Genomic DNA, 26,445 nt, shown 5'->3' with positions numbered 1-26,445 from the left:
TCTATATATATAAATTAGCCATCAATTCTACAAGTATTGGGCCATTGGCTACCTTAAGAAATTCTAGAAGAATAGGCGTTTTAAATATTTTAATGCTTGTGGATTCTAGATGGCTCAACCGGTAAAGTCTCTGATGGTTGTATAAGAAATCTGGAGTTCAATCTCTACCTATATCAAAAATTGATTGGTATCTTACTTTGATGATAAAAGATATTATCAGGAACGGACGTTATAGATTTAAACTCTCTAAAAATATATATAAATATATATATATATATATTCTAATGCTTGACACTTGACAGGAAAAAAAAAATCCTTTTCCTTCGTAAAAACATATCCAAGTAAGCTTAGTGTATTTCTGTTGAAAAATCCAAAATATAAAAATAAAATTTTGAATGTTTAAAAAGGTATAATAATTCACGTCGGTTTTGAAAAAAAAAAGAAATGATAAAGACGGTTTTCATGCTTCTTGGACTCTCGACAAAAATTAAGTAATTTATATGCTATCTTGATTTCTTCTATTTCAAAAATATCATTCAAAGTTTCAAACAATTGCCTATCTTCTTGAGCATATAAACGAGCCAGACAGATAAAGAAAATAAAGAAACAAATAAAAAGGGATTAACAATTATCTTGCACTTTTAAATTTGATTGTAGCTGAGATCTGGGACCGAACGGGTGTGGGATATCAAAGAAGATTCTTCTTATTATTATTTCCATGTTGATCCATAACAACGTTAATTGAATATTAACAAAAATATTAATTAAAATTGGGTTTTAGTTTATTCAATTGGTACAAAAATTTGTTATCGAACAAGAAGGTTTGAACCCAATCTCTTCCTATACAAAAAATCAATTGATATTTTAGTCTGATGATAAGAACAATTATCACAAAATAGACACTGAAATTATCTTTAAAAATCAATTAAAAGATATACACAAAATAATTGTTTTTCATACCTTTCACCTAAATAGATCATCTATACTTGATGAACGATGTTCTTTAAAAATACAAAAAATCATTTATAATTGACTTTGTAATTAATTTAGCTGTAATCTCCCTTCCAACGTATAAAAAAAAAGAAAAAAAAAAAGAATTGATTAGAAAATCATCTTCCATAATGAAAGACTTATTTATTTAATTTTGTTTTAAGAATTTTTAGAAATAAAAAATAATTGATAATTGATTCATAACTTGAAAGCGCATACATATTAAGTGAGAATAAAAAATCATCTTGAAGTAATTAATAATTGTTCTAAAAATTCTATACCAATATATATATTATTAGTAACATAGTAATATATAAAAAATTAATGCTAGTGATGGATCAAGATGCGAACTAATAAAAATTTACCTATTTAATTAATACAAAAAATATCGTATTATTATTATTACTAGTATGTAGCCCCGTGCTACCGCACGGGAATGGATATATTATTAATCATGAGTTTATTCATGTTTAAAAGACTCAATTAAGTCTAAATTCATATTATTAACAAGAAAATTTCATTAACAAAACTTAGCAGTATATATATTTTACACAGAAAGATGAACCTTGGTGACAATGTTTATCCAAAAGATCCATTCACGCTTTTGAATCTTCAATCTCTATTGGTGATTGAAATTTTCACAACTTAAAAAATTTTAAATTAAAAAAAAAAAAAAAACCCTCAAAGTTGTACTCATTTTGTAGTTTTACGATGAGTCATTTTGTAACATGATGGGCATTTTTGTGAAGAAAAAACCTCTGAAGTTCCATGGCTGATAAAAGAAATTCTCTCCAATCTCTTTTTATAGAGAGAGGGGTTTGTGCATGTTTTTATACATCCTTCATAGTTGTATTATCACGAAGCAAGTCCAATGGATTTAGATTGGTACTACCGATTCCCAAAGCATTAGTGTTTAATGTGTTATTAATTTCATCTCATTGGCTTCTGCACATGACAACAAAATTAAGAATAATTAGATTGTACACGTGTATAGTAAAATTGGACTCCAATTTCAGATTCTAATTGAACAATTGGAATGATAATATATGATAGTAACAACAATAAGAAAATTCAAATAAAATTTCGAATTAAATTGTAACAATTTGAATAAAAAATTCCAGTAGAAAGACAGGGTGGAGTGATCCACTCCAAGAAGGTGACCAAACTTGTATAAATATAGAATAATAAATCTGTCTCCGAAAATTTTACATAATTCATAACCTTTACCTTCACTGAACATTTTAAAAACATAGTGACTCATATCTACCATCCAGACATCTACAGCCGGATCCTCTCCAATTCGCGTGAGATTCCATTGATCACTAAGTTCCTTTGCAGCCTGCAAAAAGTATCATCCATCGGTCCACAGCAGTGCTTTCTTCATTGTTATAGGTGCCAAACCTGAACAAAAAGCCAAATATAAGGATAGTGAATTTTAGGCATAATGTGCATCTAATCACATATTAGCAATTTATAACAAATGTAAAGAAACAAACTTTGTAAGTAAATAGTAAACAAAACTCAGTATTAGAACTAAGAAGAAAGCACCTTAATTCGAAACTCAGTGCAAATGTAAAAATGCAAACTTTGTAAGCAATTTATAACAAAGATGCAAACTCTGGCTTTGCTATCTTTTTGGAAATTATGCAATGTACCCAAACCAAGTTCTTATCACCGATATTAATCTCTTTGGTTTTCATGTTTGACTACAAAATTAAGAAAAAACTTAATTAGCACGGTAACTCACTTGACCCGATACATAGAAGTGGTTTTAATGAGAATGAGTCCACATACATTTAACCACATGATGCAAAATTTAACTTCAATTTCAGATTCTAGACACATGGCACAAAATTAGAGTTCTAATTTGGAATTTAATTTCATACTCTCTCTGCTTCACCTATTATTTTATATATAGATTATGATTTCGTGTTTGCTCGTGGACCAAAACGGTTATAAAAAGAAAAAAAAGGAAAAATAGAAAGGACATACGTGTGAAGTGAGAATAGAAAAGATGTGAAGCCATGGGTGAGTGTAGAGGAGCCAAAAATATATAATTGTGCTTTAAAAGGAAAGAAATAAGGTGTTAAATAGCTACTAGCTAGCTTTACCTTTTACACAGACAGAGAGACAGGTCCATTTGCCAAATGCGAATGGCGGTGGTGATGCTTTCTTTCTAATTGCTTCTTCTAATAACCATCCCAACTTTTATATTATTCAGTAAAACAAACACAAACCCATTTTTTTAGATTCTTATTAGATTGATTGATTCCCTCACCCACCGTCCTCTTCACACAAAACCCATCAACTTATTTATTATACTACCCAAAAAAGATAGAGAGAGAAAAATAAAAAAGTTCAAAAAAAGAAAGAAAGATCTTTAATTTATTTATGAGAGTTTGAGTGATTTGGAAATGCTGAGACTCTCTAGGGTTTACCAGCTCTTCTTCACCTTCCTTCTCATTGTCTCTGTCTTCTTCTCTATCTTCTCTGGTATTCTTGTTTTCTTCAATTTTTTTGAGTAATTTTTTTGAATGAACCCATTTGCATTATGTACATGTTTCTCTTGAGATCTGAGGCTAGCTTTATTAGTTTCTTCAAAATTTCTTGCTCCACTTTTTATTTATTTATTTAAATTTTATAATCTCTGCTTGCAATTCAATGTTGTTTATTTTAAAAAGTTTATCTAATATTAACGATTGTTGTTTTTTGTTTTTGTTTGAAGTACTAGTATTTATAACGAATTGAAGTTCTGTTTTCTAACCTCATAAAGATCTGGTTTTGATTGATTGCAGAGTAGTATGCTATATGCAGTTTTGGATTCGAAGTGGGTTCCAATTATTGAACACTTGTGCTTGATTGGGCTTCCTGCCTTTTGTCAGTGAATTGTATGTTTAAATTTTTCCTTTTTAATCATTTAATGCATTATTATATTATTATTGATACTCGGGTCCTTGAAGTTAGTTACTTTGTTTCATTTCTATGCTGAAATTCAATTGTGGTCATTTGGATGGAAGCATTTGAAGAAAAAGATGGATTTCAGCTTTATTTATTTATTTTAATAATTCGATAGTTATAACAATGAGGGAGGGGGGATTTGAACCCTGGTTCTCCTCTAGAATGAGAGCAGGCAATGCCTCTAAGCTACAAGGCGGTTGGCAGATTTAAGCTTTATTAATATGTGATTATGTGTTAGATCATGTTATTACAATTTGGTAACATTACATGTGTTTTTGTTGAAGCAAAGTCCTCAAAGCTCAAATTCATTAATTGCTGTTAAAATTCATATCTAGCAAGTTATACTAGCAATTAGTCTTCAAACCTCTGGTTTTAAGTCCTCAAATCCAACTGGTACCATGCTGATTTTCCTTGGGAGTAAGTGATAGGCTTTAATTTGAAAATCTAGCGAGGTTGTGGCATGAATGCAAATTTGGGTTTGTGAATTTTAGTGTCAGAGAAATATTGTAATGTAATTTGAGTGACAGTGTACCTATCAAAAAAACTTTTTAGGGAGAGTGAAAAGTCATTAACTAAACTAAACTGTGTGCGTGTTCATATTTTTCAAACTGCAAGTATAGGCTAAGCTAATCCTATAAATAAATATAACTTTTCTATGTGCATTTGATTATATTGGTACCCACATCTACATGTGGGGCCATATGATCGTTGTTTTGTGGATAAGACACTCCTGAGAGTTACTGAGCCTTTTGAATAGTCATGTATGATTTTGAAATAACTGTGTGATGTAGAAACCAATGTGGATTTAATTCTCCTTAATATATGACAACAAAACATGGTCTATCAACAATGAGGAACTGTTGCATGTGCAGAGGTGTCAGTATTTTTATGTGTGTATACACATCTGAGATGTTATCTCAAAAGACGCTGTTTTGCCCACTTTAAAAATTACATCTGAAATAAATCAATTCCTCTTTTCTTTAATCATAATGTGTTTCCAAATTCTAACCTGAACCCATTTTGTGATATTTTTATTTGAAGTCTAGAATTAAGCAAAAGATGGCGGCTGAGCTTGTCAGTTCTGCGACAAGTGAGAAATTGGCTGAAACGGATTGGACGAAAAACATTCAAATTTGTGAATTAGTTGCTCATGATCAAAGGTATGATTCATTGAGTCTTTCAGTTTAATTTAATTGAGTAGAAGATTAGAAACTCTATAAGATTTTAGTTTTGATTGTCTGTCTAAGGTTTTTGATCTATTAATGGGAATTTAAGATATGAGAAATGCTATGCCCACAATATTTTCACAACAAATCTTAAGTGGCAGGTTGTTACTGGTGGGTAAATAAGTAATTTCAATGGTGGATTTTAATTAGAACCAGTAACAACTTACCATTTAGAATTTGTTGTGAAAATGTTGTGGACTTCTCTTAAGATATTGTATAGTTATAGTGGCAGAAAATGTGCTTGCAGAGTAAGTGCTTGTTATAGAATTTCTATTCATACTAAATCATTATTGTATGATTATCTTTGTTTCTACATATTGGCAATTAAGGCAGTAACTGCAAAGATAAAATGGTTCCCATCTAAAACAGTTCCTGTTTTGTCATTGCCTTTGGGTTTATCAAACCAATGAATCTAGCCCCAAAATATAAGCAGGTTTGGAGAAGACATTTGTAGCTTATTTACATCAAATGTTTGACTAAGATAAGTTGTTCTCATTCACTGAGTTAAGATGGGAACAGGCTTGTGATTCTGTATATAGGCTTACAACAAATCTAGGTTGTGATACTTTGGTAATTAATGGTGGAAGATGTTTACATACAGATATTTGAGGTTTTCAAGTGTGATCGATATGATACTTAGCATAAGTAGCATTTCTAACTTAATGGAGTCCAAAACATTGGGTTGGTTAATTTCCTCCTCACCTTGATCTCTCAAAGTTGTGCATTTACAAGTCCACCTGCTTGGGACTTGATGGCTCCATGCATGCAGGGATGCAAGATGGTAGGGCAATGAAGTCTCAATGGCTCTGAAAGTAGTCTGGATAATTTTTATTATTTTTCTTCCCTCCAATTTACTTCTTCCAATTTTCTCGAATATTTGAAGATTGGACCATTTTTGGGTGTTTGGGAGAAGATCTGTGGTGTATGAAGTAAACTGTTGAGGTGGACAGTATCATCAACTTAGAAAAATTTTGAAAGGGACAGGTTTCTATTAAGTGAGCTTCTTGCGTGGTGTTATTTGGACGAGTGTTGTGCGAGGTTGATTATGGAGTTTTGTGAGGCATAAGGTTAAGGAACAACTAGGTTCAGACGAATTAGGCTGCATTTGTTTCAACTGTAAACGAAATTGGGAAAAAATTTTACACCCTTGAGGTTGTTTGGGTACACATGAAATTATGGTCAAATTGAAAATAAATTTCAGTTGAACGTAAAATAGAGCCCCTAACTCCATAAAACCAATTACATAGTTATTTTACCTTCAACCCATTTCCAGCCTCCCTCACAACTCAGCAACCTGAAGAGAGAGAGAGAGAGAGAGAGAGAGAGAGAGCACCAGAAGATTCGGACCGCAATGCAAGCTCTGTCCGCCGTCCCTCTATCTTCCTCCTCTCGACGTCTCTCTTCCTCTTCTCTTCCTCCCTCTTTCTCTCTCTTTCCCTCTGACCAACCAAGGCCGACTCTTGAACTGCATGTCACTGATCTACAACACACCACCCACTCATGCTGTCGCCAACTCAACAATATCACTGCCCTCTTTGGATTTATTTTTTAGAGTTTTTTTTTCTTTTTTATTATTGTAAATAATATTTGTTCTTGGGTTTTGGAGGATCGGTGGCTGGGTTTCACAGATCTTATGAGTTGGGGGTGAGTTCTAGCATTGATGGTGACTGATTGGGATGGTGGATCGGTGGCTGGGGTGGGTTTTTTCAGGTTATGTGATGAGTTTGTTGTGGTTTTCAACATTGGATGGGGTGGGTTTTTTCAGGTTATGTGATGTGTTTGTTGTGGGTTTCAATGGTGGATCAGTGGTGGGTTTGTTGATTATGATTTTTTTAGGTTAATTGGTTATGTGGTGGTTGATGGTGGCTATTAGTGGCTCGGTTTATAGTGGCCAATGGTGGCTGGGTTTATGGTGGTGACTGTGGTGGCTGGGCTAATGGAAATAGGTTTTACATGCAAAACCAAACACAAAAAATAAATTTTTGGTGTATTTTTCACAACACAGACAAACAATTGAAAATATTTTACACATTGCCAAACGCGGCCTTAGATGCGTGTTTGGGCAGGAATTTGGTGTAGTTATGATGTTATCTAGTGATTGTATCTTGATTCGTGTCAAATAATCAAATGGAAGGGGATTTTTAAAAGGGAATCATTTGGGCTTATTTTGGTTAGGCATGGATCTTGCTCAATTGACTAGTTGACTTATTTGGATTGCTTTTGAGTCTGCTTTACCCTTCCCCTAAGCTGACAAAAAGCAGGAGATATTGATTTGGACAATCCATTGAAAATGATGCTTGCTGGATATTAGATCCTGAGTATTTTGTATGTATCACTGTATAATTATATATTGCATGTTGCATAAAGAAAATGGTCTTTGCAGAAAAAAAGTTATATGGAACTTTATAAATGTTAAGAGTTGTCTGTACACTTATAACTAATAATTATGATAGTCATAGAAGATGAAAAGCATGTACTACCTTTAGGATAGATAAGCATTGATATGCATAGGGTTGGGGTGGGGGGAGTTTGGAGATGGCCTTAGATCTAAGTGCTTTGCTTGGCTGTAACGAAGCTTGTTTAAGGAAGCACGTCTCAGGTGTGTTTTTCTAGTGCTTTTTTGCAGAAGCACAAAGCATTCTACCAAACAGAAGACAGCTATTAAATTAAATGCATCTCAAGCATTCTTTTTAAAGAATTCTTGGTTCTTGTTGATGGTTATGACTTTGGGAGAATAAGATTTAGCACCCATTTGTTTATCACTGAAAATTTTGCAACAAATTTTAATTTGGGATATCTCATACATACGAATATCTGTATGTAGTCTCAAGCGAGTATGCATGCATGTAGACTTATAATATTAAATTAAAGATTTACTAACATGCATACAATTATCTGCACAAACTGGTAATTTCCAATTGCCAGCTTGAGTGTGCCCTTGTGATGTTCAAGCTAGACTTGTTCACGTAGATCGAATTGACCAAGTTTGAGTTTGTCTCAGCTTGCTTGTCTATATTCAAGCTGGATGTGGACAACTTTCAACTTTTGAATACCATAGAGAAATGATCAGCTTACAGTATTCTGGCACTATATATTCAGTAGTGGAAATGATATTAGCATTTTCTAGGGCAATGAAACTTGGCTGGTGGTGCCCCTCTTGGGTATTATATCTTGATGAAGCTCAACCATATCCTTATTTTTGATAGGTAAGAATTCAAATTTATTGATAAAGAAAGAAAACCTCGTGCTCACGATGATGAACACAAAGGATCATAAGAATACCAGTAAATCAAATGTTGGAGCTAAGGGAATCTAGAAACACAGAAATAACAGAACAGTGTGTAAAACCCCACACCCTGGACCAATAAAAAAGAGTATGAACAAACAAAGATTTTATGGTTTTGGAGCTGAATCTGTTGACAAGCATGAATGCCACTTGACTTTCCGATGTTGGCATGCTGTCAAGATTTAATTGATTTTTTTAATTAAAGTGAAACCATTCTAATTGATTAATGGCAGCTCTCTTCTGAGTTCTGACCTAATTTCGTCATTCATCTTCTTCTTTTTAACATATTAGCTGTTCATAAATAATGTTTCTCTTAAATTTTCAAGTGGATTTCTCACTAGTGCTGCATGATTCCTAACCCTGCTGTATACTGATGTAATCATGTCTAGATTCACATTGCCCCATCATGGCTTTTTAAACTCTTTGGCTTGAAATTCAAGCCTGTTTTGGTTTTGGCTTGACTCTGGCACAAATTACTTCATCAACAAGTGAAGCTCACTTATAAAATTTCTCATTTGATTTGCTTCCGTCGTCTTTTGCTCAACATGGTTTGTTGGTTCTAAATATGCAGGCAAGCTAAAGATGTTATTAAAGCTATCAAAAAACGACTGGGGAGTAAACACCCAAATACTCAGCTCTATGCTGTTATGGTGAGTTGGATGTTGGTTTTGGAAATGTTTTCTTGGTTTTAACTAATTATCACTCACATTTTATTGATGTTTCCCAAATCCCCCCCCCCCCTCCCCCTTCTTATAACATAAGATATGGTTATCATAACTTGGGTCTATTTCTGTAATGCTCTGTTGTTTTGTGGCTTGCTATTCAACCATGCATTTATCTTTTGATTTTGCAGCTGTTGGAGATGTTGATGAACAATATTGGAGAACATATTCATAAGCAGGTGATTGATACAGGGATTCTCCCTATTCTTGTGAAGATAGTGAAGAAAAAGGTGCTCCCATGTAGACAGTTTTTGACTATTGGGCGATCTTATATATTTGTTACTTGATTATCTTACCTTTCATTCAACCCTTTTTGTTGGCTGCAGTCAGACTTGCCTGTACGAGAACGGATATTTCTTCTTCTAGATGCCACACAGACATCCCTTGGTGGTGCTTCTGGAAAGTTCACCCAGTATTATGATGCATATTATGACTTGGTGGTAGGTATAGAACTGCAGCATCTGTAATACTTTAGAGTCATAGCATATGGTTGGGTCAAAATCATGGCATGTTTAGACAAAAATGAGAGTGGATCTTATAAAGTGTGTTGTATGAAGTTGAAAGTACAGAGAGAATAAATATCTTTGCTTTTTCTTCCTCACAATTACTAGTATGTTTACATTAAGTATCAATCTAATAAAATTTAAATGAATATGAGATAAAAATAAGTTGGGTTTGTGTAAGCTGTGCCTGAGAAAAAGTAAGCTTTAAAAAGCTGCCCCTAAGAAAATAAGCTGGATTGATTTATAAATTAAGCCGTAACAAATGGCTCCTTTTTAATCTTTGTCACTTTTATGAGAATTTCAAGACATTTAATTGATTAGTATAGCATATGGACTTGATAGAGCTTGTTTGATAACATATAAACATTTGGAACATAAATGCATTTTTTCTGTGGATATTTATAACCAATTGATCAAGTACACCAATTGTGTGTTCCAATGATAATGGTAGTGGCCATCATTCTATGTAGTTTTACTGAACTTAGTCTATGGCCCATAAAAAAGGTGATGTAGGGTTTTGGGCAGGGGCTAGCAATATCAATGTGTTAATGTAGTGATACTAGTGATAGGGTTTCTTACAATTTAAGCTTTTACTTATTTTTTCATTAAAAGATTATTTTAATGAAAATTTATTATGGAATACAACTAAATCATAGCAATCCTTCTTAGTTGTTAATTAAGAAATAGATATTATGGCATCTAAAGAGGGGTTAAGTGGAATGGAACTTGGACAACCTAGTTTTTTTTTTTTTTTTGGGTTAATAAGTAATAAGAATATATTAATATCAAATAGAGTCACCCAAGTGTATCGGAAGTATATGACAAGGGACAATACAATCAATCACGAAAATTATGTCAGTCTATCAAATCACTAACCGAACATAGAGATTGACTACGTAAAATAGACATCCAATCTAACATAGTTCTAAAGAAGCGTAGTTTTAGCTCAGTCATAGTTCTCTCTATATCTTCAAAGCACCGGTTATTTCTGTCTCTCCAAAGACACCACATCATGCAATGCAGAGTAGCCATCCATATATAGCCATCTATTGATTCCCCTTTACATTTGCACATATAACATCAATCCAAAATTCAAACATGTCTTCTTCTTTTCTTGATAAGTAAGAAGTTTATTGATATCAAAAAAGGAACAGCCCTAGTACACTAGCCACCCCATCCACAGCCATATTTCACCTTTATCACTTGCCTACAAAGGGCATCTTTCTACATCCCAAATCTCCATAGCCACTTCCCAAGCAAAGCTTCATTAAAAAGTCTTACCTTCCTTATCCCCAAGCCACCCGAAGAAATGGGAGTACAAACAATAGCCCATTTAACCAAATGAAATTTTGGTTCATCACCAATGCCACCCCATAAGAAATTCTGCTGAAGTTTCTCAATTCGGTTAGCCATTGCAGCAGGTATAGGAAATAAAGATAGAAAATAAGTGGGTAAATTAGATAGAGTGCTTTTAATTAAAGTGACTCTACCTCCCTTGGATAAGTACAAACGTTTTTATCTTGCTAATCTTCGTTCAATCTTCTCCAAAATTGGGTTCCATATTGTCTTATCCTTGAATTTAGCTCCCAAAGGAAGACCCAGATATTTCATTGGAAGAGTACCTTGTTTACAGTGAAGGACATTCAACAATAAGTCAAAACTATGCACCAAACCAATAGGAACCAACTCTAACTTGCCCAAATTTATCTTTAGACCAAAGACCACCTCAAACCAAATAAGGATTATTTGGAGAAACAAAATCTGATCCAAATCAACTTCACAAAAAATTAGAGTGTCATCCGCAAATGGAAGATGAGACACCGCCAAGGATCTTCCCTCTAAATTACCCAAACCAAAGCCTGACATGTGACCATCATGGATAGTTTTATCCAACATTCTTCCAAGAGCTTCCATAACCAAGACAATCAGCAAAGGAGACAATGGGTCACCTTGTCTCAACCCCCTGGAACTCTCAAAATACCCACAAGGAGAGCCATTAATCAGAATAGAGAAGCAAATTGTAGATATACAAAAGAAAATCCACCGCCTCCATTTAGTAGAGAACCCACCCTATTCTAGTAACTGCATGAGAAATCCCCAATTTACATGATCAAAAGCCTTCTCAACATCTAGTTTGCAAAGTAGCCCTGGCAAACCAGTTTTCAACCTATTGTCAAGGCATTCATTAGCGATAAGTACAGGGTCAAGAATCTGTCTATTCCTCACAAAAGCATTTTGTGAAGCTGAAATTATATCTTCCATGACTGTGCGAAGTCTTGTGGCTAAGACCTTAGCAATGATTCCCCCCCAAAACAAGACTAATGGGACGAAAATCCTTGACTTCAATTGCTGCATTCTTTTTAGGGATGAGAGTGATGAATGTTGCATTCAAACTTTTCTCAAACTTACCTTTATTAGCAAAAAAGTGACGAAACACAGCCATAAGATCAGGTTTGAGAATCCCCCAGCAAGCTTGGAAGAAAGCAATTGGAAACCCATTTGGTCCAGGCGATTTATCACCATTAAAATTCTGTATGACATCAAAAATTTCTGCCTCCTCAAAGGGTCTATCTAGCCAATCTGCATTATCGCCGGATATCATTGGAAATACCAAAACTTCTGGAAATGGTTGATCAACTTGCTGCTCAGGTATAAATTCATGAAGAATTAGGTAATACAATCAGCAATCATACCTTGATCAGAAGACAAGCTGCCATGAACCATAAGGCTCTCAATACCGTTATTTCTTCTATTGGAATTATCCATTTTGAGAAATAATCTGGTGTTGGTGTCCCCCTCCCTCAAGTGCATCACCCTAGACTTTGGTTTCCATATGCTTTTCCAAGGAAAAGATTGGACACTAGTATGAAGCAAGACTCAATAGAAACCACTAACCTGAAAGCCTCTTTGCTTATCTGGTGCCCAACACATCTTTTTATCCTCCCCACTTCCCCTCACCGAGGCATCATAAATAGTATCCATGAAGTTTGACAAGGACTCCAATTCTCAATCTTGCATAGCCCTTATTAAATTGACATCCCAGTGGAGAACCCCATTAGTAAACTTAATAAATCAGCTACACTCGCCTCCTTCTCATGGCTAATCGTGAGTAAATCAGGAAAGCATATTGCAAGAGAAGTCTCCCCACCCCACCGTGCTTTTATTGTGTCATCCATTGTTTCAAATCATTTTAATATGAGAGCAATAATCATTTGTGACAATTTTCTCCCCTTGAAATGATATACATGGTTTATGAAGTGTGATTCGGCAATATGTTATCTAATGCTTTAGCTAATCTTTCCCACATTTTCAAGTCATGATAGAGGTCATATCCAGTGAAAAAAGATCCCACTTCTGTGGGATTTGGGAGAGGTGAATCTTGGGTAGCCTTACCCCCAATTTTCAAGACACAATAATATCGCTAATATATACAAAAGTCTAGCTCTTCCTCATTGTATCTATTCATGAGCAGTACTTTCAAGGAGTTTTGAAGGACAAAATTTAGGGGGACAGAAAGCATATGCCTCTTAAGTCATGAGTAAATGATAATTTCACTCTTCTCTTCTTTGTCCACTTAGGAATTTGAAGTTTGTTTGGAGAAGATGATGATCTAAACAGTTATAAAGCTAAAAAAATTTCCCTTCAGTTCTCACTCTTTATCAGCTTCTTTGTAATATTAGTTATGTTAACTTTCATGGTTGGAACATCTGCCTCTGTTGTGGATAATATACTATATGAGCTTTATGTATTAAAGCAAAGGCAAGTATCAGTCTTGGACAGGGTCTTCACATAATCTGTGTTCTTGGCAATAATCCAGAAATCTTAAGTAAATGGCTCTATCTTTGTTTTGATTCAGAACTCTTAATTATATATTTTGGATATGTTATTTTTTAGGGCTTTTCGTTTTTTTAATCTTTGTGTGTCTTTCAGAATGCAGGAGTACAGTTTCCTCAAAGGCCCCACGCTGTCCAATCAAGTCATCCTACGTCACAAGAAAATAAGAATGATTTACCTAATGGGGAACTAGCCTCCTCTAGAAATGAAGGGGTTGCTCTCCAAGCAGAGCCTCAGATTGTTCCTGAGTCTAGGTGTGTTTTGCTTATTTATTTACTAAATTTTTTTTAGTAAGTAATAAATTTTATTGATAAAGAGGAAGTACCTCATGTACACCAGCCATGTACTAAGATAGCCTAAAACATTACAGAAATGGGAAATTACAATCTAAATGAGAGAGAATCAATGATTTTCTGAATTAATTTATTAATGAACTTTTGGCCTATTTTATGAGCTTCGCACTGTGTGTGATTTCTATCATGTATGACCTTGAGGATGACCAATTTCTAATCCATTTTGAACTATTTGCTACGCCTAAATTATAACCAAAGCTGGTATACAAACTTCTGTTGTAATATTAACTTATGATCCTTTTGTTAGGCCTTGTTTTGGGTAAGTATTCATTCTGTGCTCCCTGCTACTGATGTGTAATGTCCTCATGGTCAAATCTAGACTCTCTTGATTTCGGCCCACCTTTAGATTGGTTTGTTAAATTAATGATGGGTAATGCTTTAATAAATGGTAGGCAGTCATTATGTTGCCAATTCAGGAGTCGTCAATATTGCTATGTGCGTATTTTGCATGGTTTATGATATTCATATATGTTACTCAAAACACAAACCTCTGTCTCTCTCTGTCTCTCTGTGTCTCTCTCTATGTTAATATGTTCTGCCTGCAAAATCATACAAATTTCTGTTTCTATTCCATACAGTATAATTCAGAAGGCAAGTAATGCATTAGAGGTTTTAACAGAAGTCCTTGATGCTGTTGATACTCAGCATCCTGAGGTATGATGGTGGACTATGGTCTTTTTTTTGAATTTGAAGGCCTGATAGAAAACTGAGTTGCATTGATATGTTTTATTGCACCAGATAATTTTGTTGTATTGATATCTTTATAACACGTCTTTGATATCTCTCATTATAATGTTTCTCCATTCTTTTTTCTTTGATGATTCAGTAGTTAGGGGAGGGGGGATTTAAACCTGTATGTTAGAAACACCAAGAGGTGCCAATTGAGTTACATGGCTCTTGGCAATGCTTCTACAATTTGAAGTTGTTTAGATCTCATATTTGGTTTTCTTATTTTGGGTGTGAGATTTGTGATGTCTAGCAAGGAATCTTATACCAATTTAATTGAAGCTCCCAACAACTTGAAAGACAGAAAGTGATTGGTAGTTTTAGCGTTGACGATTGCCCTTTTATTATAATGTTCTCCAATTTGGGTGATGCCGGAGTCAGTAGTTGATCTTATAGCTTGCTGGAAAGGGAATTTTGGTGAGCATACTAGTACAGAAACTTGGAGCTCAATTTCTTTGAGCTTAATGTGGACCATATGGAGAGAACTGAATATATGCACTTTTAAAGGGCAGGAGCTATTGTCAGTGCAGTTGAAATTGTTATTCTTTAAATCCCTGTATGAGTGGATGTCAATGTCTACTTTTTTCATCTGGAACCTGGTGGATTTTCTAGCAGATATGAAAAAATTTAGATAATACTATTGTACCTTTTCTTTCTTTTGTATACTCTGTGTACTAGAGTTGTGCCCCTTTCTGGCTGCTTAATGGAATACTTATTAAAAAATGTTCTGATGCCTTCTACTTGAAGAAGATAATAAGTGTGAGCCTCACAACTTTTCGTGCTAGTTAAAACTCTGGCATCATTTGCTAATTTCTTGGTTTGAATATATTATTATTTTAAAAAGTTTCTGAAACCTTGTGTTGAACTTTTCTTGTTTCATTCAAATTTTTCATGTAGTTTTATTTTTGGGGTTGATTATGTATAAAGGTACTGTTGGTTTTGAGGTCGCTTGCCAAATATGCACATCAGTATGTGTACCTTATATTAAGTTGAGGCAAATGACTATGACATATTTGAATTGTATTTCACTTTGTGAACCTCATATTCAATTGAATCAATAATCAGCATATATTTGAATTGCAGGTTAGTTAGTTTGATCAATGTGTTGTCTTGAAATATATCTATGAAATCATAAATTTTGCATCTCATGTTGACTGTTATGATATTGTTTTTTCAGGTGGCAAAGGATGAATTTACACTTGATCTTGTGGAACAGTGTTCGTTCCAAAAGCAGAGAGTTATGCATCTTGTGATGACTTCTCGGTAAGGCTTTCTGGGTTCATCTTGCCATTAAGTAATCAATAGCCATTTTGCTTATTCCCTGTAGCTATTGTGCACACAGTCCTTTCTGAATTTTATTTTAACCATAAGGTGAGAATCCTTTGATTAAGCTCTTTGACAAAGCAAGAAATCATTATATTCAAAAGTATGTATATGTGCATCTCATGCAAATATTGATATAACCATCATAAAGGTTCTATTAGCCAAGTTTAGGTCAACTGCTGATGTGGGACAATCCAATCTAACTATGTTGTTCATGGTGGTTACCATGGTTCAGTTTTATAGCAAGTTCCAATGACTGACGTTGATTACCCTGCATACTTTCCTCCTTGACATGGCCATTGTTCTCAAAATAAACTTAGCAGGTGTCCTCAATATAAGCTATGCCTGTGTAAAATATTATGTCAACTAGGAGGTGGTTTTACAGTGTCAACAGACCTAGTCAAATTGAAGTTGCATCAATATATGTCGGTGATGTGGGAAACGTGAAGACAAATTTATTTTAATCCAGTTTTATTTCATTTTATGAGTCAATTGTTCTTTTTTATTGTTCCATTAGATTTAATTTTAGAGTTCTTATTAAATACTTAGGTTATTAGTATTTTATTTAAAATTTTCTAGAGTCAAGTATTTTTGTAAGTCAATAATTAGCCTTTCCTAAATCAATTAGATCTAGGATTAAGTCATAGTAGGTAATCTATATAAGCACACTATTGTACTCTAATGAGACAGTTTACAGTTCGCTTGATTAATGAAATTTCCCAATGGCTTGTTACTGATTCTAGCCAACCCTAGGCATTGATTCCTAGCTTTTGTTTCACTTACTATTAAGACCTCTAAAATTCCTAGCTTTTGATTCCTAGTTTACAGTCTTACATCAGTATGTACTAGGTGCACCTCTAGGTCATGACAGAGGGTATTATATCATGGGCAGAGCTGCCCGGGGGGGAAGATCCCCAAAACCTTTTTTTTTAATATTAATCCATTCTCAAAATTTCTTTATAAAAAATATTTTCCAACTCCTAATCTGGTCAAGAAATAAAAATTCTCCTATAAAATGTCATGGTATCACTGTTATTGCAACATCCTCTAACCTATGTGCCCAATAATTTTTTGGCTGTTTTTAATCCTTCTACAATGCTATAATGCATTAATATTTCAAGGGTTTTTCTAATAAACCCTCATTTTGATAGTTGGAAATGGTTACTAAGTCTCAACAACACTGGACACAAAAAATAAATTGATGCCAAGCATGAAGATATAAATTATAACTTACATTTACATTTTATTTTCTATATCAATCAATTTTTTTTATTTAATTAATTAAGTACTTTTTATTTACATTTTATTTGGCTTCAGAGATTTTAGTAGGGAAATTGTAATAAAATAATATTGTATGGATTTAAAGTGAGAGTATTGTGTGTGTGTGTGTGTGTGTTGAATTCCATATTGAGTGTATACTAGGTCAATCTTGCATATATGTCCAACTATTAGCTTCATTTATCACTAGTCCTTTTGGAGTAAAGCATAGATATGACTAGCAAATCCTAGGGACATGAAAATATATGCTCACCAGGCAACATACTAATGTGTTTAATGCATCATATACATGCAGATTTGTATATAAATATCATGTGCTTTCATACATGTGTTTTACATGTACTTATCTCTTGTAGTTTTAGTTGACTCCCATCTTATTTACTTAGGGATGAGAAGGTGGTTTCTCGAGCAATTGAATTAAATGACCAACTCCAGAAAGTTCTTGCAAGGCATGATGCCCTCATTTCAGATCGGTCTACATCAACTGCGAATCACATCAGTCATGAAGAAACAGAGGACGAAGAGGAGGCTGAACAGCTTTTCCGAAGGTATGTCCGCCTACATTGTGCTTAGGGGTTTTTTTTTTTTTTTTTTTTTTTTTTTTTTTGAGTACCTGTCCTGGCTTTTATGGGCTTCTGAATTCTGATATCGATTATCAAAATCCGTGTATTGTTTTTGCTCTAACCTGGCCTTTTTCCTTTGATTTGTGGGAGGGACAGTGCTGGAATTTTTAAAGAAAAGTCCTCAAATTTCCTGATTTGAACTCTTCTTTCTTGATTGCAAAACTTGACAGATTACGAAAAGGAAAAGCTTGTGTAAGACCTGAAGATGAAGAGCAGTCTGAAGACCGCCCCCACTTGGGCTTGCTTGGAACATCCATTCCAGCAGAAAGGCTAAACCGTCCACTTATACGACCAGTAAATTTGGATTCATCATGCGAAGGAAATGCATATCCTCCGCGTGTAGCAGTTTCACCGTCACCAAGACACATTGAGAGGGAGCCTCCACCTATTGCCATTCCACCCCCACCAAAACAGACCGAGAGGGATCTTCCACATGTTGCAATTCCTCCTCCACCTGCAAAACACACGGAGAGGGAGAGATTCTTTCAGGAAAACAAGGTGGATGGTTCTGGTTTGGCTGGCCATGTGAGAGGTCTCTCGTTACACAGTCGCAACACCAGTAGCTCCCGCAGTGGAAGCACAGACTTTAGCGAGTGATTACACACTAGAGGACCTTTCTTCTATTTGTTATTCTCTGAGTTTTGTATTTCTAGTTTATTTATTATGATTTCTGATTTGCTAGAGGTGGTGGTGGGTGTTGTAGAGAGATGAAGGATAAAAGTACTGAAATTTTCATGATACAATTAAGATAGAGTTTTTTTTTTTTTTTTAAATGATCTCGTGCTTTTACCTCGAGTGTGCAACTTTAAACAAATTAGGCAAGGTAGTGGAGGCTTCTGTAAAGAAGGTTGTTGATAGATCTTTTTTGACATCGTTTGAGAACTTTTAGTTTGTAGAAGATGCTTTCTTACACAAACCAGAAAGCAAAATTATCTTGTAGGCATTAACATGCTACCTGTTCAGTTGTGAGGGCAATAGGAGAAAGTAAAACGTTTAGCATGGTATCATTTGGGCGAAAATGGGTAACTAACCCTAATTTTCCAACTATGTAGTTAGTAGGTCCGATTCCGAAAGTAATTAATTTAATAACATCTTGAGTCTCAAAGACTCAATTTTGGGCCTGTAAATTGAGTCTTTGAGACTCGGTTTTCACGATCTGAATTGACAAAATTTTCACGTGGAGTACACGGGGAACTCGAGTTCCACTTAGACGCCACGTGGACATAGATGCCATGTAGATGCCCTTAAAACTTGAGTCTGTGAGACTCGGTTTACTAAAAGTGAAATCGAGTCTCAGAAACTCAATTTTTAAATATTGTCAGAAACTCCATGTGAATTGGTCATATCTGTTTCCCATCAGGTTTGGTCATGTCCCATCTTGTTTTGTCTGGTCCAATCTCTTGAGATTCAGAGAATATTTGACTGATTCCTCTCTCAACAACTCTCATACAACTCTCACAAAACCTCTCTCAACTCTCATACACATTCAGCAACAAAACATTACTCCTCTCTTAACTCTCATACAAGCCCAACATTCATTGTAGTCTTCCTCTCTCACTCCCCCTCTCACTCTCATACAATCTAAGCAGTACATTTGCACATCCTCATGTCAGGTAAGGGTCTCCTCACTCTCTAGTTGATTGTTTAGTGTATATAACTGCTTTAGAAAGTGTTGCTTACATTGAATTTGTCATGACATTTCTTGATAAAATATTTGTTTGTATTAAATATTTATATTGATAAAATATTTGTTTGTATTAAATATTTATATTTGTTTCCTGATAAAATATATATATATATATATATATATTTATATTTATATTTATATATTTATAGTTAAGAGAGGAGCATGCAATGGGTTGTAAATATTTTGAACCCATCTAGTAAGGACTGAGCTTGCAATGGGTTCAAAGTTCAAAAGCTATAAGGTTGAAATCTTTTGGTTGGGTTGCGTAATGACTAGACTAGAACAAGCTAAACAAAAAGCAACTGTTACTAGTCAGTAAATGCTAAATACTAATGCACGCAAGTTGTTACATACAATCGTGCTTGCACACTTTTTGCACTGAAAAATCTGGTGAAAAATCTGGTTGTTACATACAGTGGAACACATTTTTTACACCGAAATTATGACTTCAAGTTACTATTTTAGTTCAAAAAGTATTTGATGTCAAATCACGATGTGTAACAATTGGATGTGAAATACACATTGCTAAACATTTTCCTATAAATATACTTCTATAAATGTTATGAATATTGTATGCACACCCGGCTTATTTCATACAATTTTGGGATTATTGCTAATTAGTGTATATATATATTAATAATAAAATTATTATTATTATTATTATTATTATTATTATTATTATTTAGTTAAGTAATGATATTGACTAATGAATTTAATATAGAGGTTTATTAAAATTCCTAATCAACTTATCAGATTATTACTTTTCTTTTTCTTTTTTTGCTGAGAATCAGATTAGTTACTTTGGGCAATGTAAAATAGGAAGGTTACATGAAATTTCCAACCCCCCATGATGGAGAAAATATTCCATGCTGGGTCCATCGCACGTGAGAGGGTGATACATGCATGTGATGTAATACCAGTTTTTCAATTTCGAGTTCCTAACTCCAACTTTTTATACTACTCTTATCTCACATTTATTACTTGCTTGGATTGTGTGGTCTACAGAGCATCTCAGCAGGGTTCTAGTTGAGTCTTTGCAAGGACATGGTTTTTGCAGCTAAAATAAGTAATCTCATACTCAACCTTTTCAAATAACCCAACATCGATCCCTATCTTCTCCACTCACCCTAGCATAGCAAATAGCAATTTCCTCATGATGAAGCACGTCTAGGAAGAAGCATCCATAAATCTCATCACCGTAAGCTTTTCTTCCATTTTTTCTTCTCATCTTGTTCTTCCTTTTTTTTGCCCTCTAGGAATTGCTAACCCTCTCTTGCACAGAAGAAAGGAAAAAATAAAATAAAATAAAATGAAAGAAACCATAGTGTTGCATCCAGTTCCTGGCTTCCACCACATGGTCTCCTTAGTAGAACTAGGAAAGCTAATCCTACAACATCATCCCCACTTCTCCATAACAATCTTAGTTCCAACCATGCCTTTAGATACATCCACCACCACTTCCTCATACATCAACCATATCTCCAAAACCAATCTTCCAATCACTTTCTTCTCCCTTCCATCAATCCCACCCCACCAAGAAACCCAAGACCAGCTAGCCATGATTTTGGAGTACATGCGCCTCAATGCCTCATTCGTTGTTGATGCACTACAAACCATGTGTCTCTCCTCCTCCATCCTTGCTCTTATAACCTCTTCTGTCTACATCTATGATGGCCTTGATAACCTCCACATCCCAACTTACTACTACTTCAGTTCTTGTGCCTCTACTCTCGCAATCCTTCTCCACTTGCCAACACTACACAACCAAACCACCAAAAGTTTCAAGGACCTCAACGACACTCTCTTGCACGTTCCTGGAATACCACCCATCAAAGCCTCTTACATGCCTCAACCTTTGCTTGACCGGGATGGCCCTGTTTATCATTACTTCTTTAACTATGCCTCTTGTATGTCCAAATCAAAAGGGGTCATAGTAAACACATTTGACATACTTGAGCCACAAGCAATCAATGCCATAGCAAGTGGTGCATGTATTTCAAATGGTGCAACACCGCCTATTTGGCTATTTACTCCATTGGGCCATTGATCACAGATGCTAAAGATCAATCCGGCAATTCAACATCAGAAGCTTTGGCGTGGTTAGATGCACAGCCGAGCAGAAGCGTTGTGTTCTTGTGCTTCGGTAGTAAAGGTACTTTTTCTGAAGCACAACATGAAAAGATTGCACATGGGCTGGAGAGGAGCAACCAGAGGTTCTTGTGGGTGGTAAAGAGTCCTAAGGGTTCTACTAGTGATCAACCACAGTTAGAGATTCTATTGCCAGAAGGGTTTTTGGAAAGGACAAAAGGAAGGGGTTTGGTTGTTAAGTGTTGGGCTCCCCAGAATGCTATTCTGAGACATGAATCGGTAGGTGGGTTTGTGACACACTGTGGGTGGAACTCGCTGCTAGAAGCAGTGAGCTATGGTGTGCCAATCGTGGCATGGCCTTTGTACGCTGAACAGCACTTGAATGCTGTAGCTTTGGTGGAGGAAATGAAGCTGGCAATACCCATTGACACATCAACATCAATGGTATCTTGTAAGGAAGGAGAGGAAGAAGGGTTGGTGAGTGCAGAGGAGGTGGAAAAGAAGGTGAGACAGTTGATGGAATTTGAGGAAGGGAAAGTTCTGAGACAGCGAAGTCTAGAGATGAGAGCAATGGCTATGGCGGCTTGGACTAGTGGTGGGTCATCCTTCACTGCCTTCACCACTTTGGTGGCTTCTTGGAAGCAAGGATGATAGTGAACTTTACCTACTTATATCTCATGTTTGATTGTGAGGACTTGTTTGTTGACTTTGGTTGTATCTTGTTCATGTATCAGGATGTAATGTAATTTGTCGAGTGTCTGTCAAGTTAGTAAAAGACATAGCACGCCACCGCATTAAACTAGGAGAAGAAAGAACACCACTTCTTTTTTCTTTTTTCTTTTTTCTTTTTTTTTTTTTTTTTTTTTTTTTTTTTTTTGAAGTTTCTTATTTTTAGATAACTAGATAAAGTCGGGCGCGATGCTGGTCCTTGCATTTGAAAATAATTTTTATTTTTTTAAGACTCATTTATACTATTAATAAGAGAGTTTTATGTTTGATTTTTAACATTTTGTATATTAAAATATTTTTATACAAATTCTTAAATTCTCTAAAGTAACACCATTTTTTAGTTGAATAATTTTAAATTTAAAAATACAAACCGATTAAAAGAGTAATTTACTATTTTTTAAAGAATTCTTAACTTTTAGGCTTTCAAAATTTTATCAAAATCCTAAAAATTAGGACATTATCTCTATCTCATTTTAAACATTATTTCACTAAACTTAAAATAAAAAAGAATCTTATTGCACACATAAAAGGTGTGCAATGAGTCTATTATAATGTATAGTACTTATATTGCTATATAACATTTATGGTGTTTGTTTCTAAAATTTATTTATTTATTTATGATGTTTTCTCACAATATTGCTGAATGATTTTAAATTTAATCTTCTTAATTCATATTTTATAAATTTTCCTTATTCTAACTCTGTAGTTCCTATCTCATTATATATATATATATATATAAAATGAGATTGGCACTGCATAGTTATTAGACATTTTTAGGAGTTTGTACCATATTATAAATTTAATATTTAAAATAGTAAAATAACATCTAGATAAAATGTAGACTTTATTTTTAAAACAGAACACCTCCTCAACCACTCTATTCTCACTACCAAATCTCAAGGCCCCAATCTCAAACACCTTGTTCATAATCTAAACAAAACAATATCATTTATGTACTAACATAAAGAGAATGTAATCAAACAAAAAAAAATGGCTAAATATACTTCCATTTATCAATATTTAATTGTCTCTAATAGGGCTTTTATATCTTAAAACAAAAAACAAAAAACAAAAAAACAAAGAGAATGCTAAAATTCAAGAAAAGTCTAAGTTGAAATTGAGAGAACTAGTCTTGTATTATTAATTTTACACAAGAGCTTTGTCTTTATATAGAGATGTAGAGCAAACTAATTAACTTATAATCGTATATCAAAGCCGTAACAACAAATTAAATAATTTGAAACTAATCCTAACGAATAGTAACAACTATAATTAATAGCACTAATAACTAAGTAATCAAAAAAATACAAGTGGAGAAGTATTCCACGTGAAAGGCACATGAGAAAGAATATAAAAATTATGTGAAGAACTACTTAATTATAGCTTTGCTAGAGATAACTAATAATACAATTGTAGTATGTACACATTTTTCACACTATTCTTGAATAGTTGCAACTAAATTTGAGGTTTTGACTAAAGCTGAGGTAATCTTGATTCACAAAAAAAAAAAAAAAAAAAAAAAAAAAAAAAAAATCCAAAATAATCATTATTTTTTTACTTTTATGGTCTAGGCTTGTACCAATACCATACTATACTAAATAGTAGATAAAAATTACAAAAGAAACCAATAAATTATGAGGGCTAGCTAAAACAAAATATAAAAAAATCACTTAACCTATGACATGAAGATGAAAAGCTATGAGCAAGTATATATAAAGTAACGGAAGTGCAAAATATGAAAATGGTAAGTAAAAACATAAAAAGCATTGTACTATGTGAGAGAGAGAAAGTCTTGAAATGGTAAATCCAAGAAAATAAAAGTCATTATCTTTTAAATTTTAACAAATTACATGATTTATTAAAAAGTCATGCAACTAAAATTATATATGGATAGTATTTTCAAATTTCAATTATAGTGGACGGAAAGAAAATAACTCTAAATCAATCAAAGTCAAACTTTTTCTTTGACTTGAATTATTATCAAAGTTTATAATGAACATGTCAAAAAACTACGCATGTCAATAATCCATTCAAATGCACGCTTCACTTGCACCAATTGAAATAAATTCTACGTGCTTTTTTAAATATTTATTTACAGTTATTAATTATATATATTTAAAATAGTTTAAAAATAATAAATGCTACAAAATAAACGGCATCTTAACTTTTTTTTTAAGAGAGTTTTCAATTTATGACATCTGTTCCTAATAATAACACTTTATTATCAGACCAAGACACCAATCGATATTTGCTGTAAGTGGAGATTCAACTATATATCAAAGATTTTACCAATTAAACTAATTGGAACTCACAAAATACGTCTTAACTTATACTTTAAGGCACTTGAACATTGATATTTTATCAGTTTATGTACTTGGAAGATTCTTTATATCGATTTCCTCTCAATTGGGTATAATTTTTATATTGAATTAAATATAGATTGGTTTTTGTTGAAAATAATTTATATTCACCTAATACCGTATCAATTTCTCCCTCATATGATTTTTTTTTTATTTCTTTTTGGCCTGTGTGCTTTTTTAGCATATATACAAGCTGCATGTTAGTTCATTTTGAGCCTTAGCTTAAGCAAATTATATTTCCTTTCTTTCATTTTTTTTAATTGTATCTTTGTTTGATGCAAGAAAAATCATGAAAAACAAAAATTAATATGCATACATGTTTGCTGCGCTTTCCTTTAAAAAAAAGAAAAAAAGAAACTACGCGTGCAAAACCTATCCATCAATTTTTAGGAAAAAATTGCCAAATGCCCTTTTCGGGCAAAAATAACAGCTCTTTGCCCCCTTTCCCAAACTAATTAGGGAAATGCTCCTCTTTTGAAACTCAATTTGTGATAAATCGAGTTAGGCCCTATAGCGGCGTTTTTAAGGAGCCTATAGTGACGTTTTCAGGACCTATAGTGGCGTTTTATAACTCGACCTCTATGAAATCAAGTTATAGGTAAAAAAAATAAAATAAAAAATAAAAAAAAATTGCCTATAACTCGATTTCATGGAGGTCGAGTTACAAAACGCCATTATAGGTCCTTAAAACGTCACTATAGGTCATTAAAAACGCACTATAGGGCTCTAGAAATTTTTTTTTTTTTTTTTTAACTCAATTTATCTCAAAACGAGTTATAAAAGAGAGGCATTTCCCTAATTAGTTTGAAAAATAGGACAAAACACTACTTAGTTTGGGAGAAAAGGGCATTTGCCCATTTTCTCCTCCATTTTTAACAACAAAACTATAAGTCGTAAAGAAAAGTAGTACCTTTCAGAACCAACACGGGTAAAGTCCCCGCTTATCAAAAAAAAACACGGGTAAAGTCCCCTTCATGCCAAATCATGGACTAATAAAATATAATTTTGCATAGTTTTTGTTATATTTCTAAATTCGATTATGCATTTTATAATCCTCTTGTACATATAGACTTCAAAAGCACTGCACGTTATCCTCTTATGCTCAAAAACTATTTCCATTCAAATCAAAATAGGAGTAATTAAATATTTCACGATTCTTATGAGTAAAATACAAGTTTAAACTAAGGATGATAATGCACTTTGGGGCTATTTGGCACTGTTGTTTAAACACTTAAACAACAATTTTTAGTGTTTAAACAACAATAACACTTCTAACACATATTTCTATAACATTCAAACACGTATTTTCACAACACTAAAAACTAAATAACAATACTTAAACACTGCTCTTAAAATAAGTATGTGCACTTTAGAGCATCCACAGCAGTGGAGCTAAAAATTTATCTATTTGGCATCACAAAAAGTTATTTTATCTATTTTACCTATACATATGCTGCAGCAGTGGATCTATTTTAGCTTTCAACACAATAAAATAATATAAACATCACAATAAATAAGATATCTATTACAATAAAATAATATATCTATTATAATAAAATAATATATTCACTACACACAACCACTACACACAACCATCACAGCCACACACACAACAACAACCACAAACACCACCAGCACAGCCCATAACAAAGGAAAAAAAAAAAAAAAACAAACCAAGCCCAGACCCACCAGGCAACACCCACACCCACCACCACGAAACCCACCCAAGCCACCACCACGAACACACCGATCTACCCAC

General features: G+C 33.8%; 1 protein-coding gene and 1 pseudogene across 6 annotated transcripts; both read left to right on the top strand.

Moving 5' to 3' along the window:
* The first annotated feature begins 3,082 nt into the window (after positions 1-3,082).
* LOC115963948 (TOM1-like protein 5) lies at positions 3,083-18,587 on the top strand. Of its 5 annotated transcripts, none has more exons than XM_031083205.1 (11): positions 3,083-3,455; positions 3,786-3,878; positions 4,990-5,108; positions 9,032-9,110; positions 9,314-9,412; positions 9,509-9,622; positions 13,616-13,773; positions 14,451-14,526; positions 15,776-15,861; positions 17,586-17,747; positions 17,993-18,587. In XM_031083205.1, exons 3-11 carry the CDS (start codon positions 5,008-5,010, stop codon positions 18,417-18,419), a joined length of 1,302 nt encoding a protein of 433 aa, XP_030939065.1. In that variant the 5' UTR covers positions 3,083-3,455; positions 3,786-3,878; positions 4,990-5,007; the 3' UTR covers positions 18,420-18,587. The 5 variants fall into 5 exon arrangements, with proteins under 5 accessions (XP_030939065.1, XP_030939064.1, XP_030939067.1 ...); XM_031083204.1 differs by having other exon boundaries at positions 3,083-3,483; positions 4,995-5,108; XM_031083207.1 differs by having other exon boundaries at positions 3,083-3,483; positions 9,314-9,361.
* A 1,912-nt stretch (positions 18,588-20,499) lies between these two features.
* Positions 20,500-22,459, top strand: LOC115965384 (annotated as a pseudogene). Its single transcript, XR_004086049.1, has one exon. The product of XR_004086049.1 is annotated as an anthocyanidin 5,3-O-glucosyltransferase-like (transcript).
* Positions 22,460-26,445: the final 3,986 nt, after the last annotated feature.

The sequence above is a fragment of the Quercus lobata genome, chromosome 10, assembly GCF_001633185.2.
Source record: "Quercus lobata isolate SW786 chromosome 10, ValleyOak3.0 Primary Assembly, whole genome shotgun sequence".
NCBI lineage: Eukaryota > Viridiplantae > Streptophyta > Magnoliopsida > Fagales > Fagaceae > Quercus > Quercus lobata.
The sequence above is the reverse complement of the archived record's forward strand: the minus strand, read 5'-3'. Positions and strand labels throughout refer to the sequence as shown.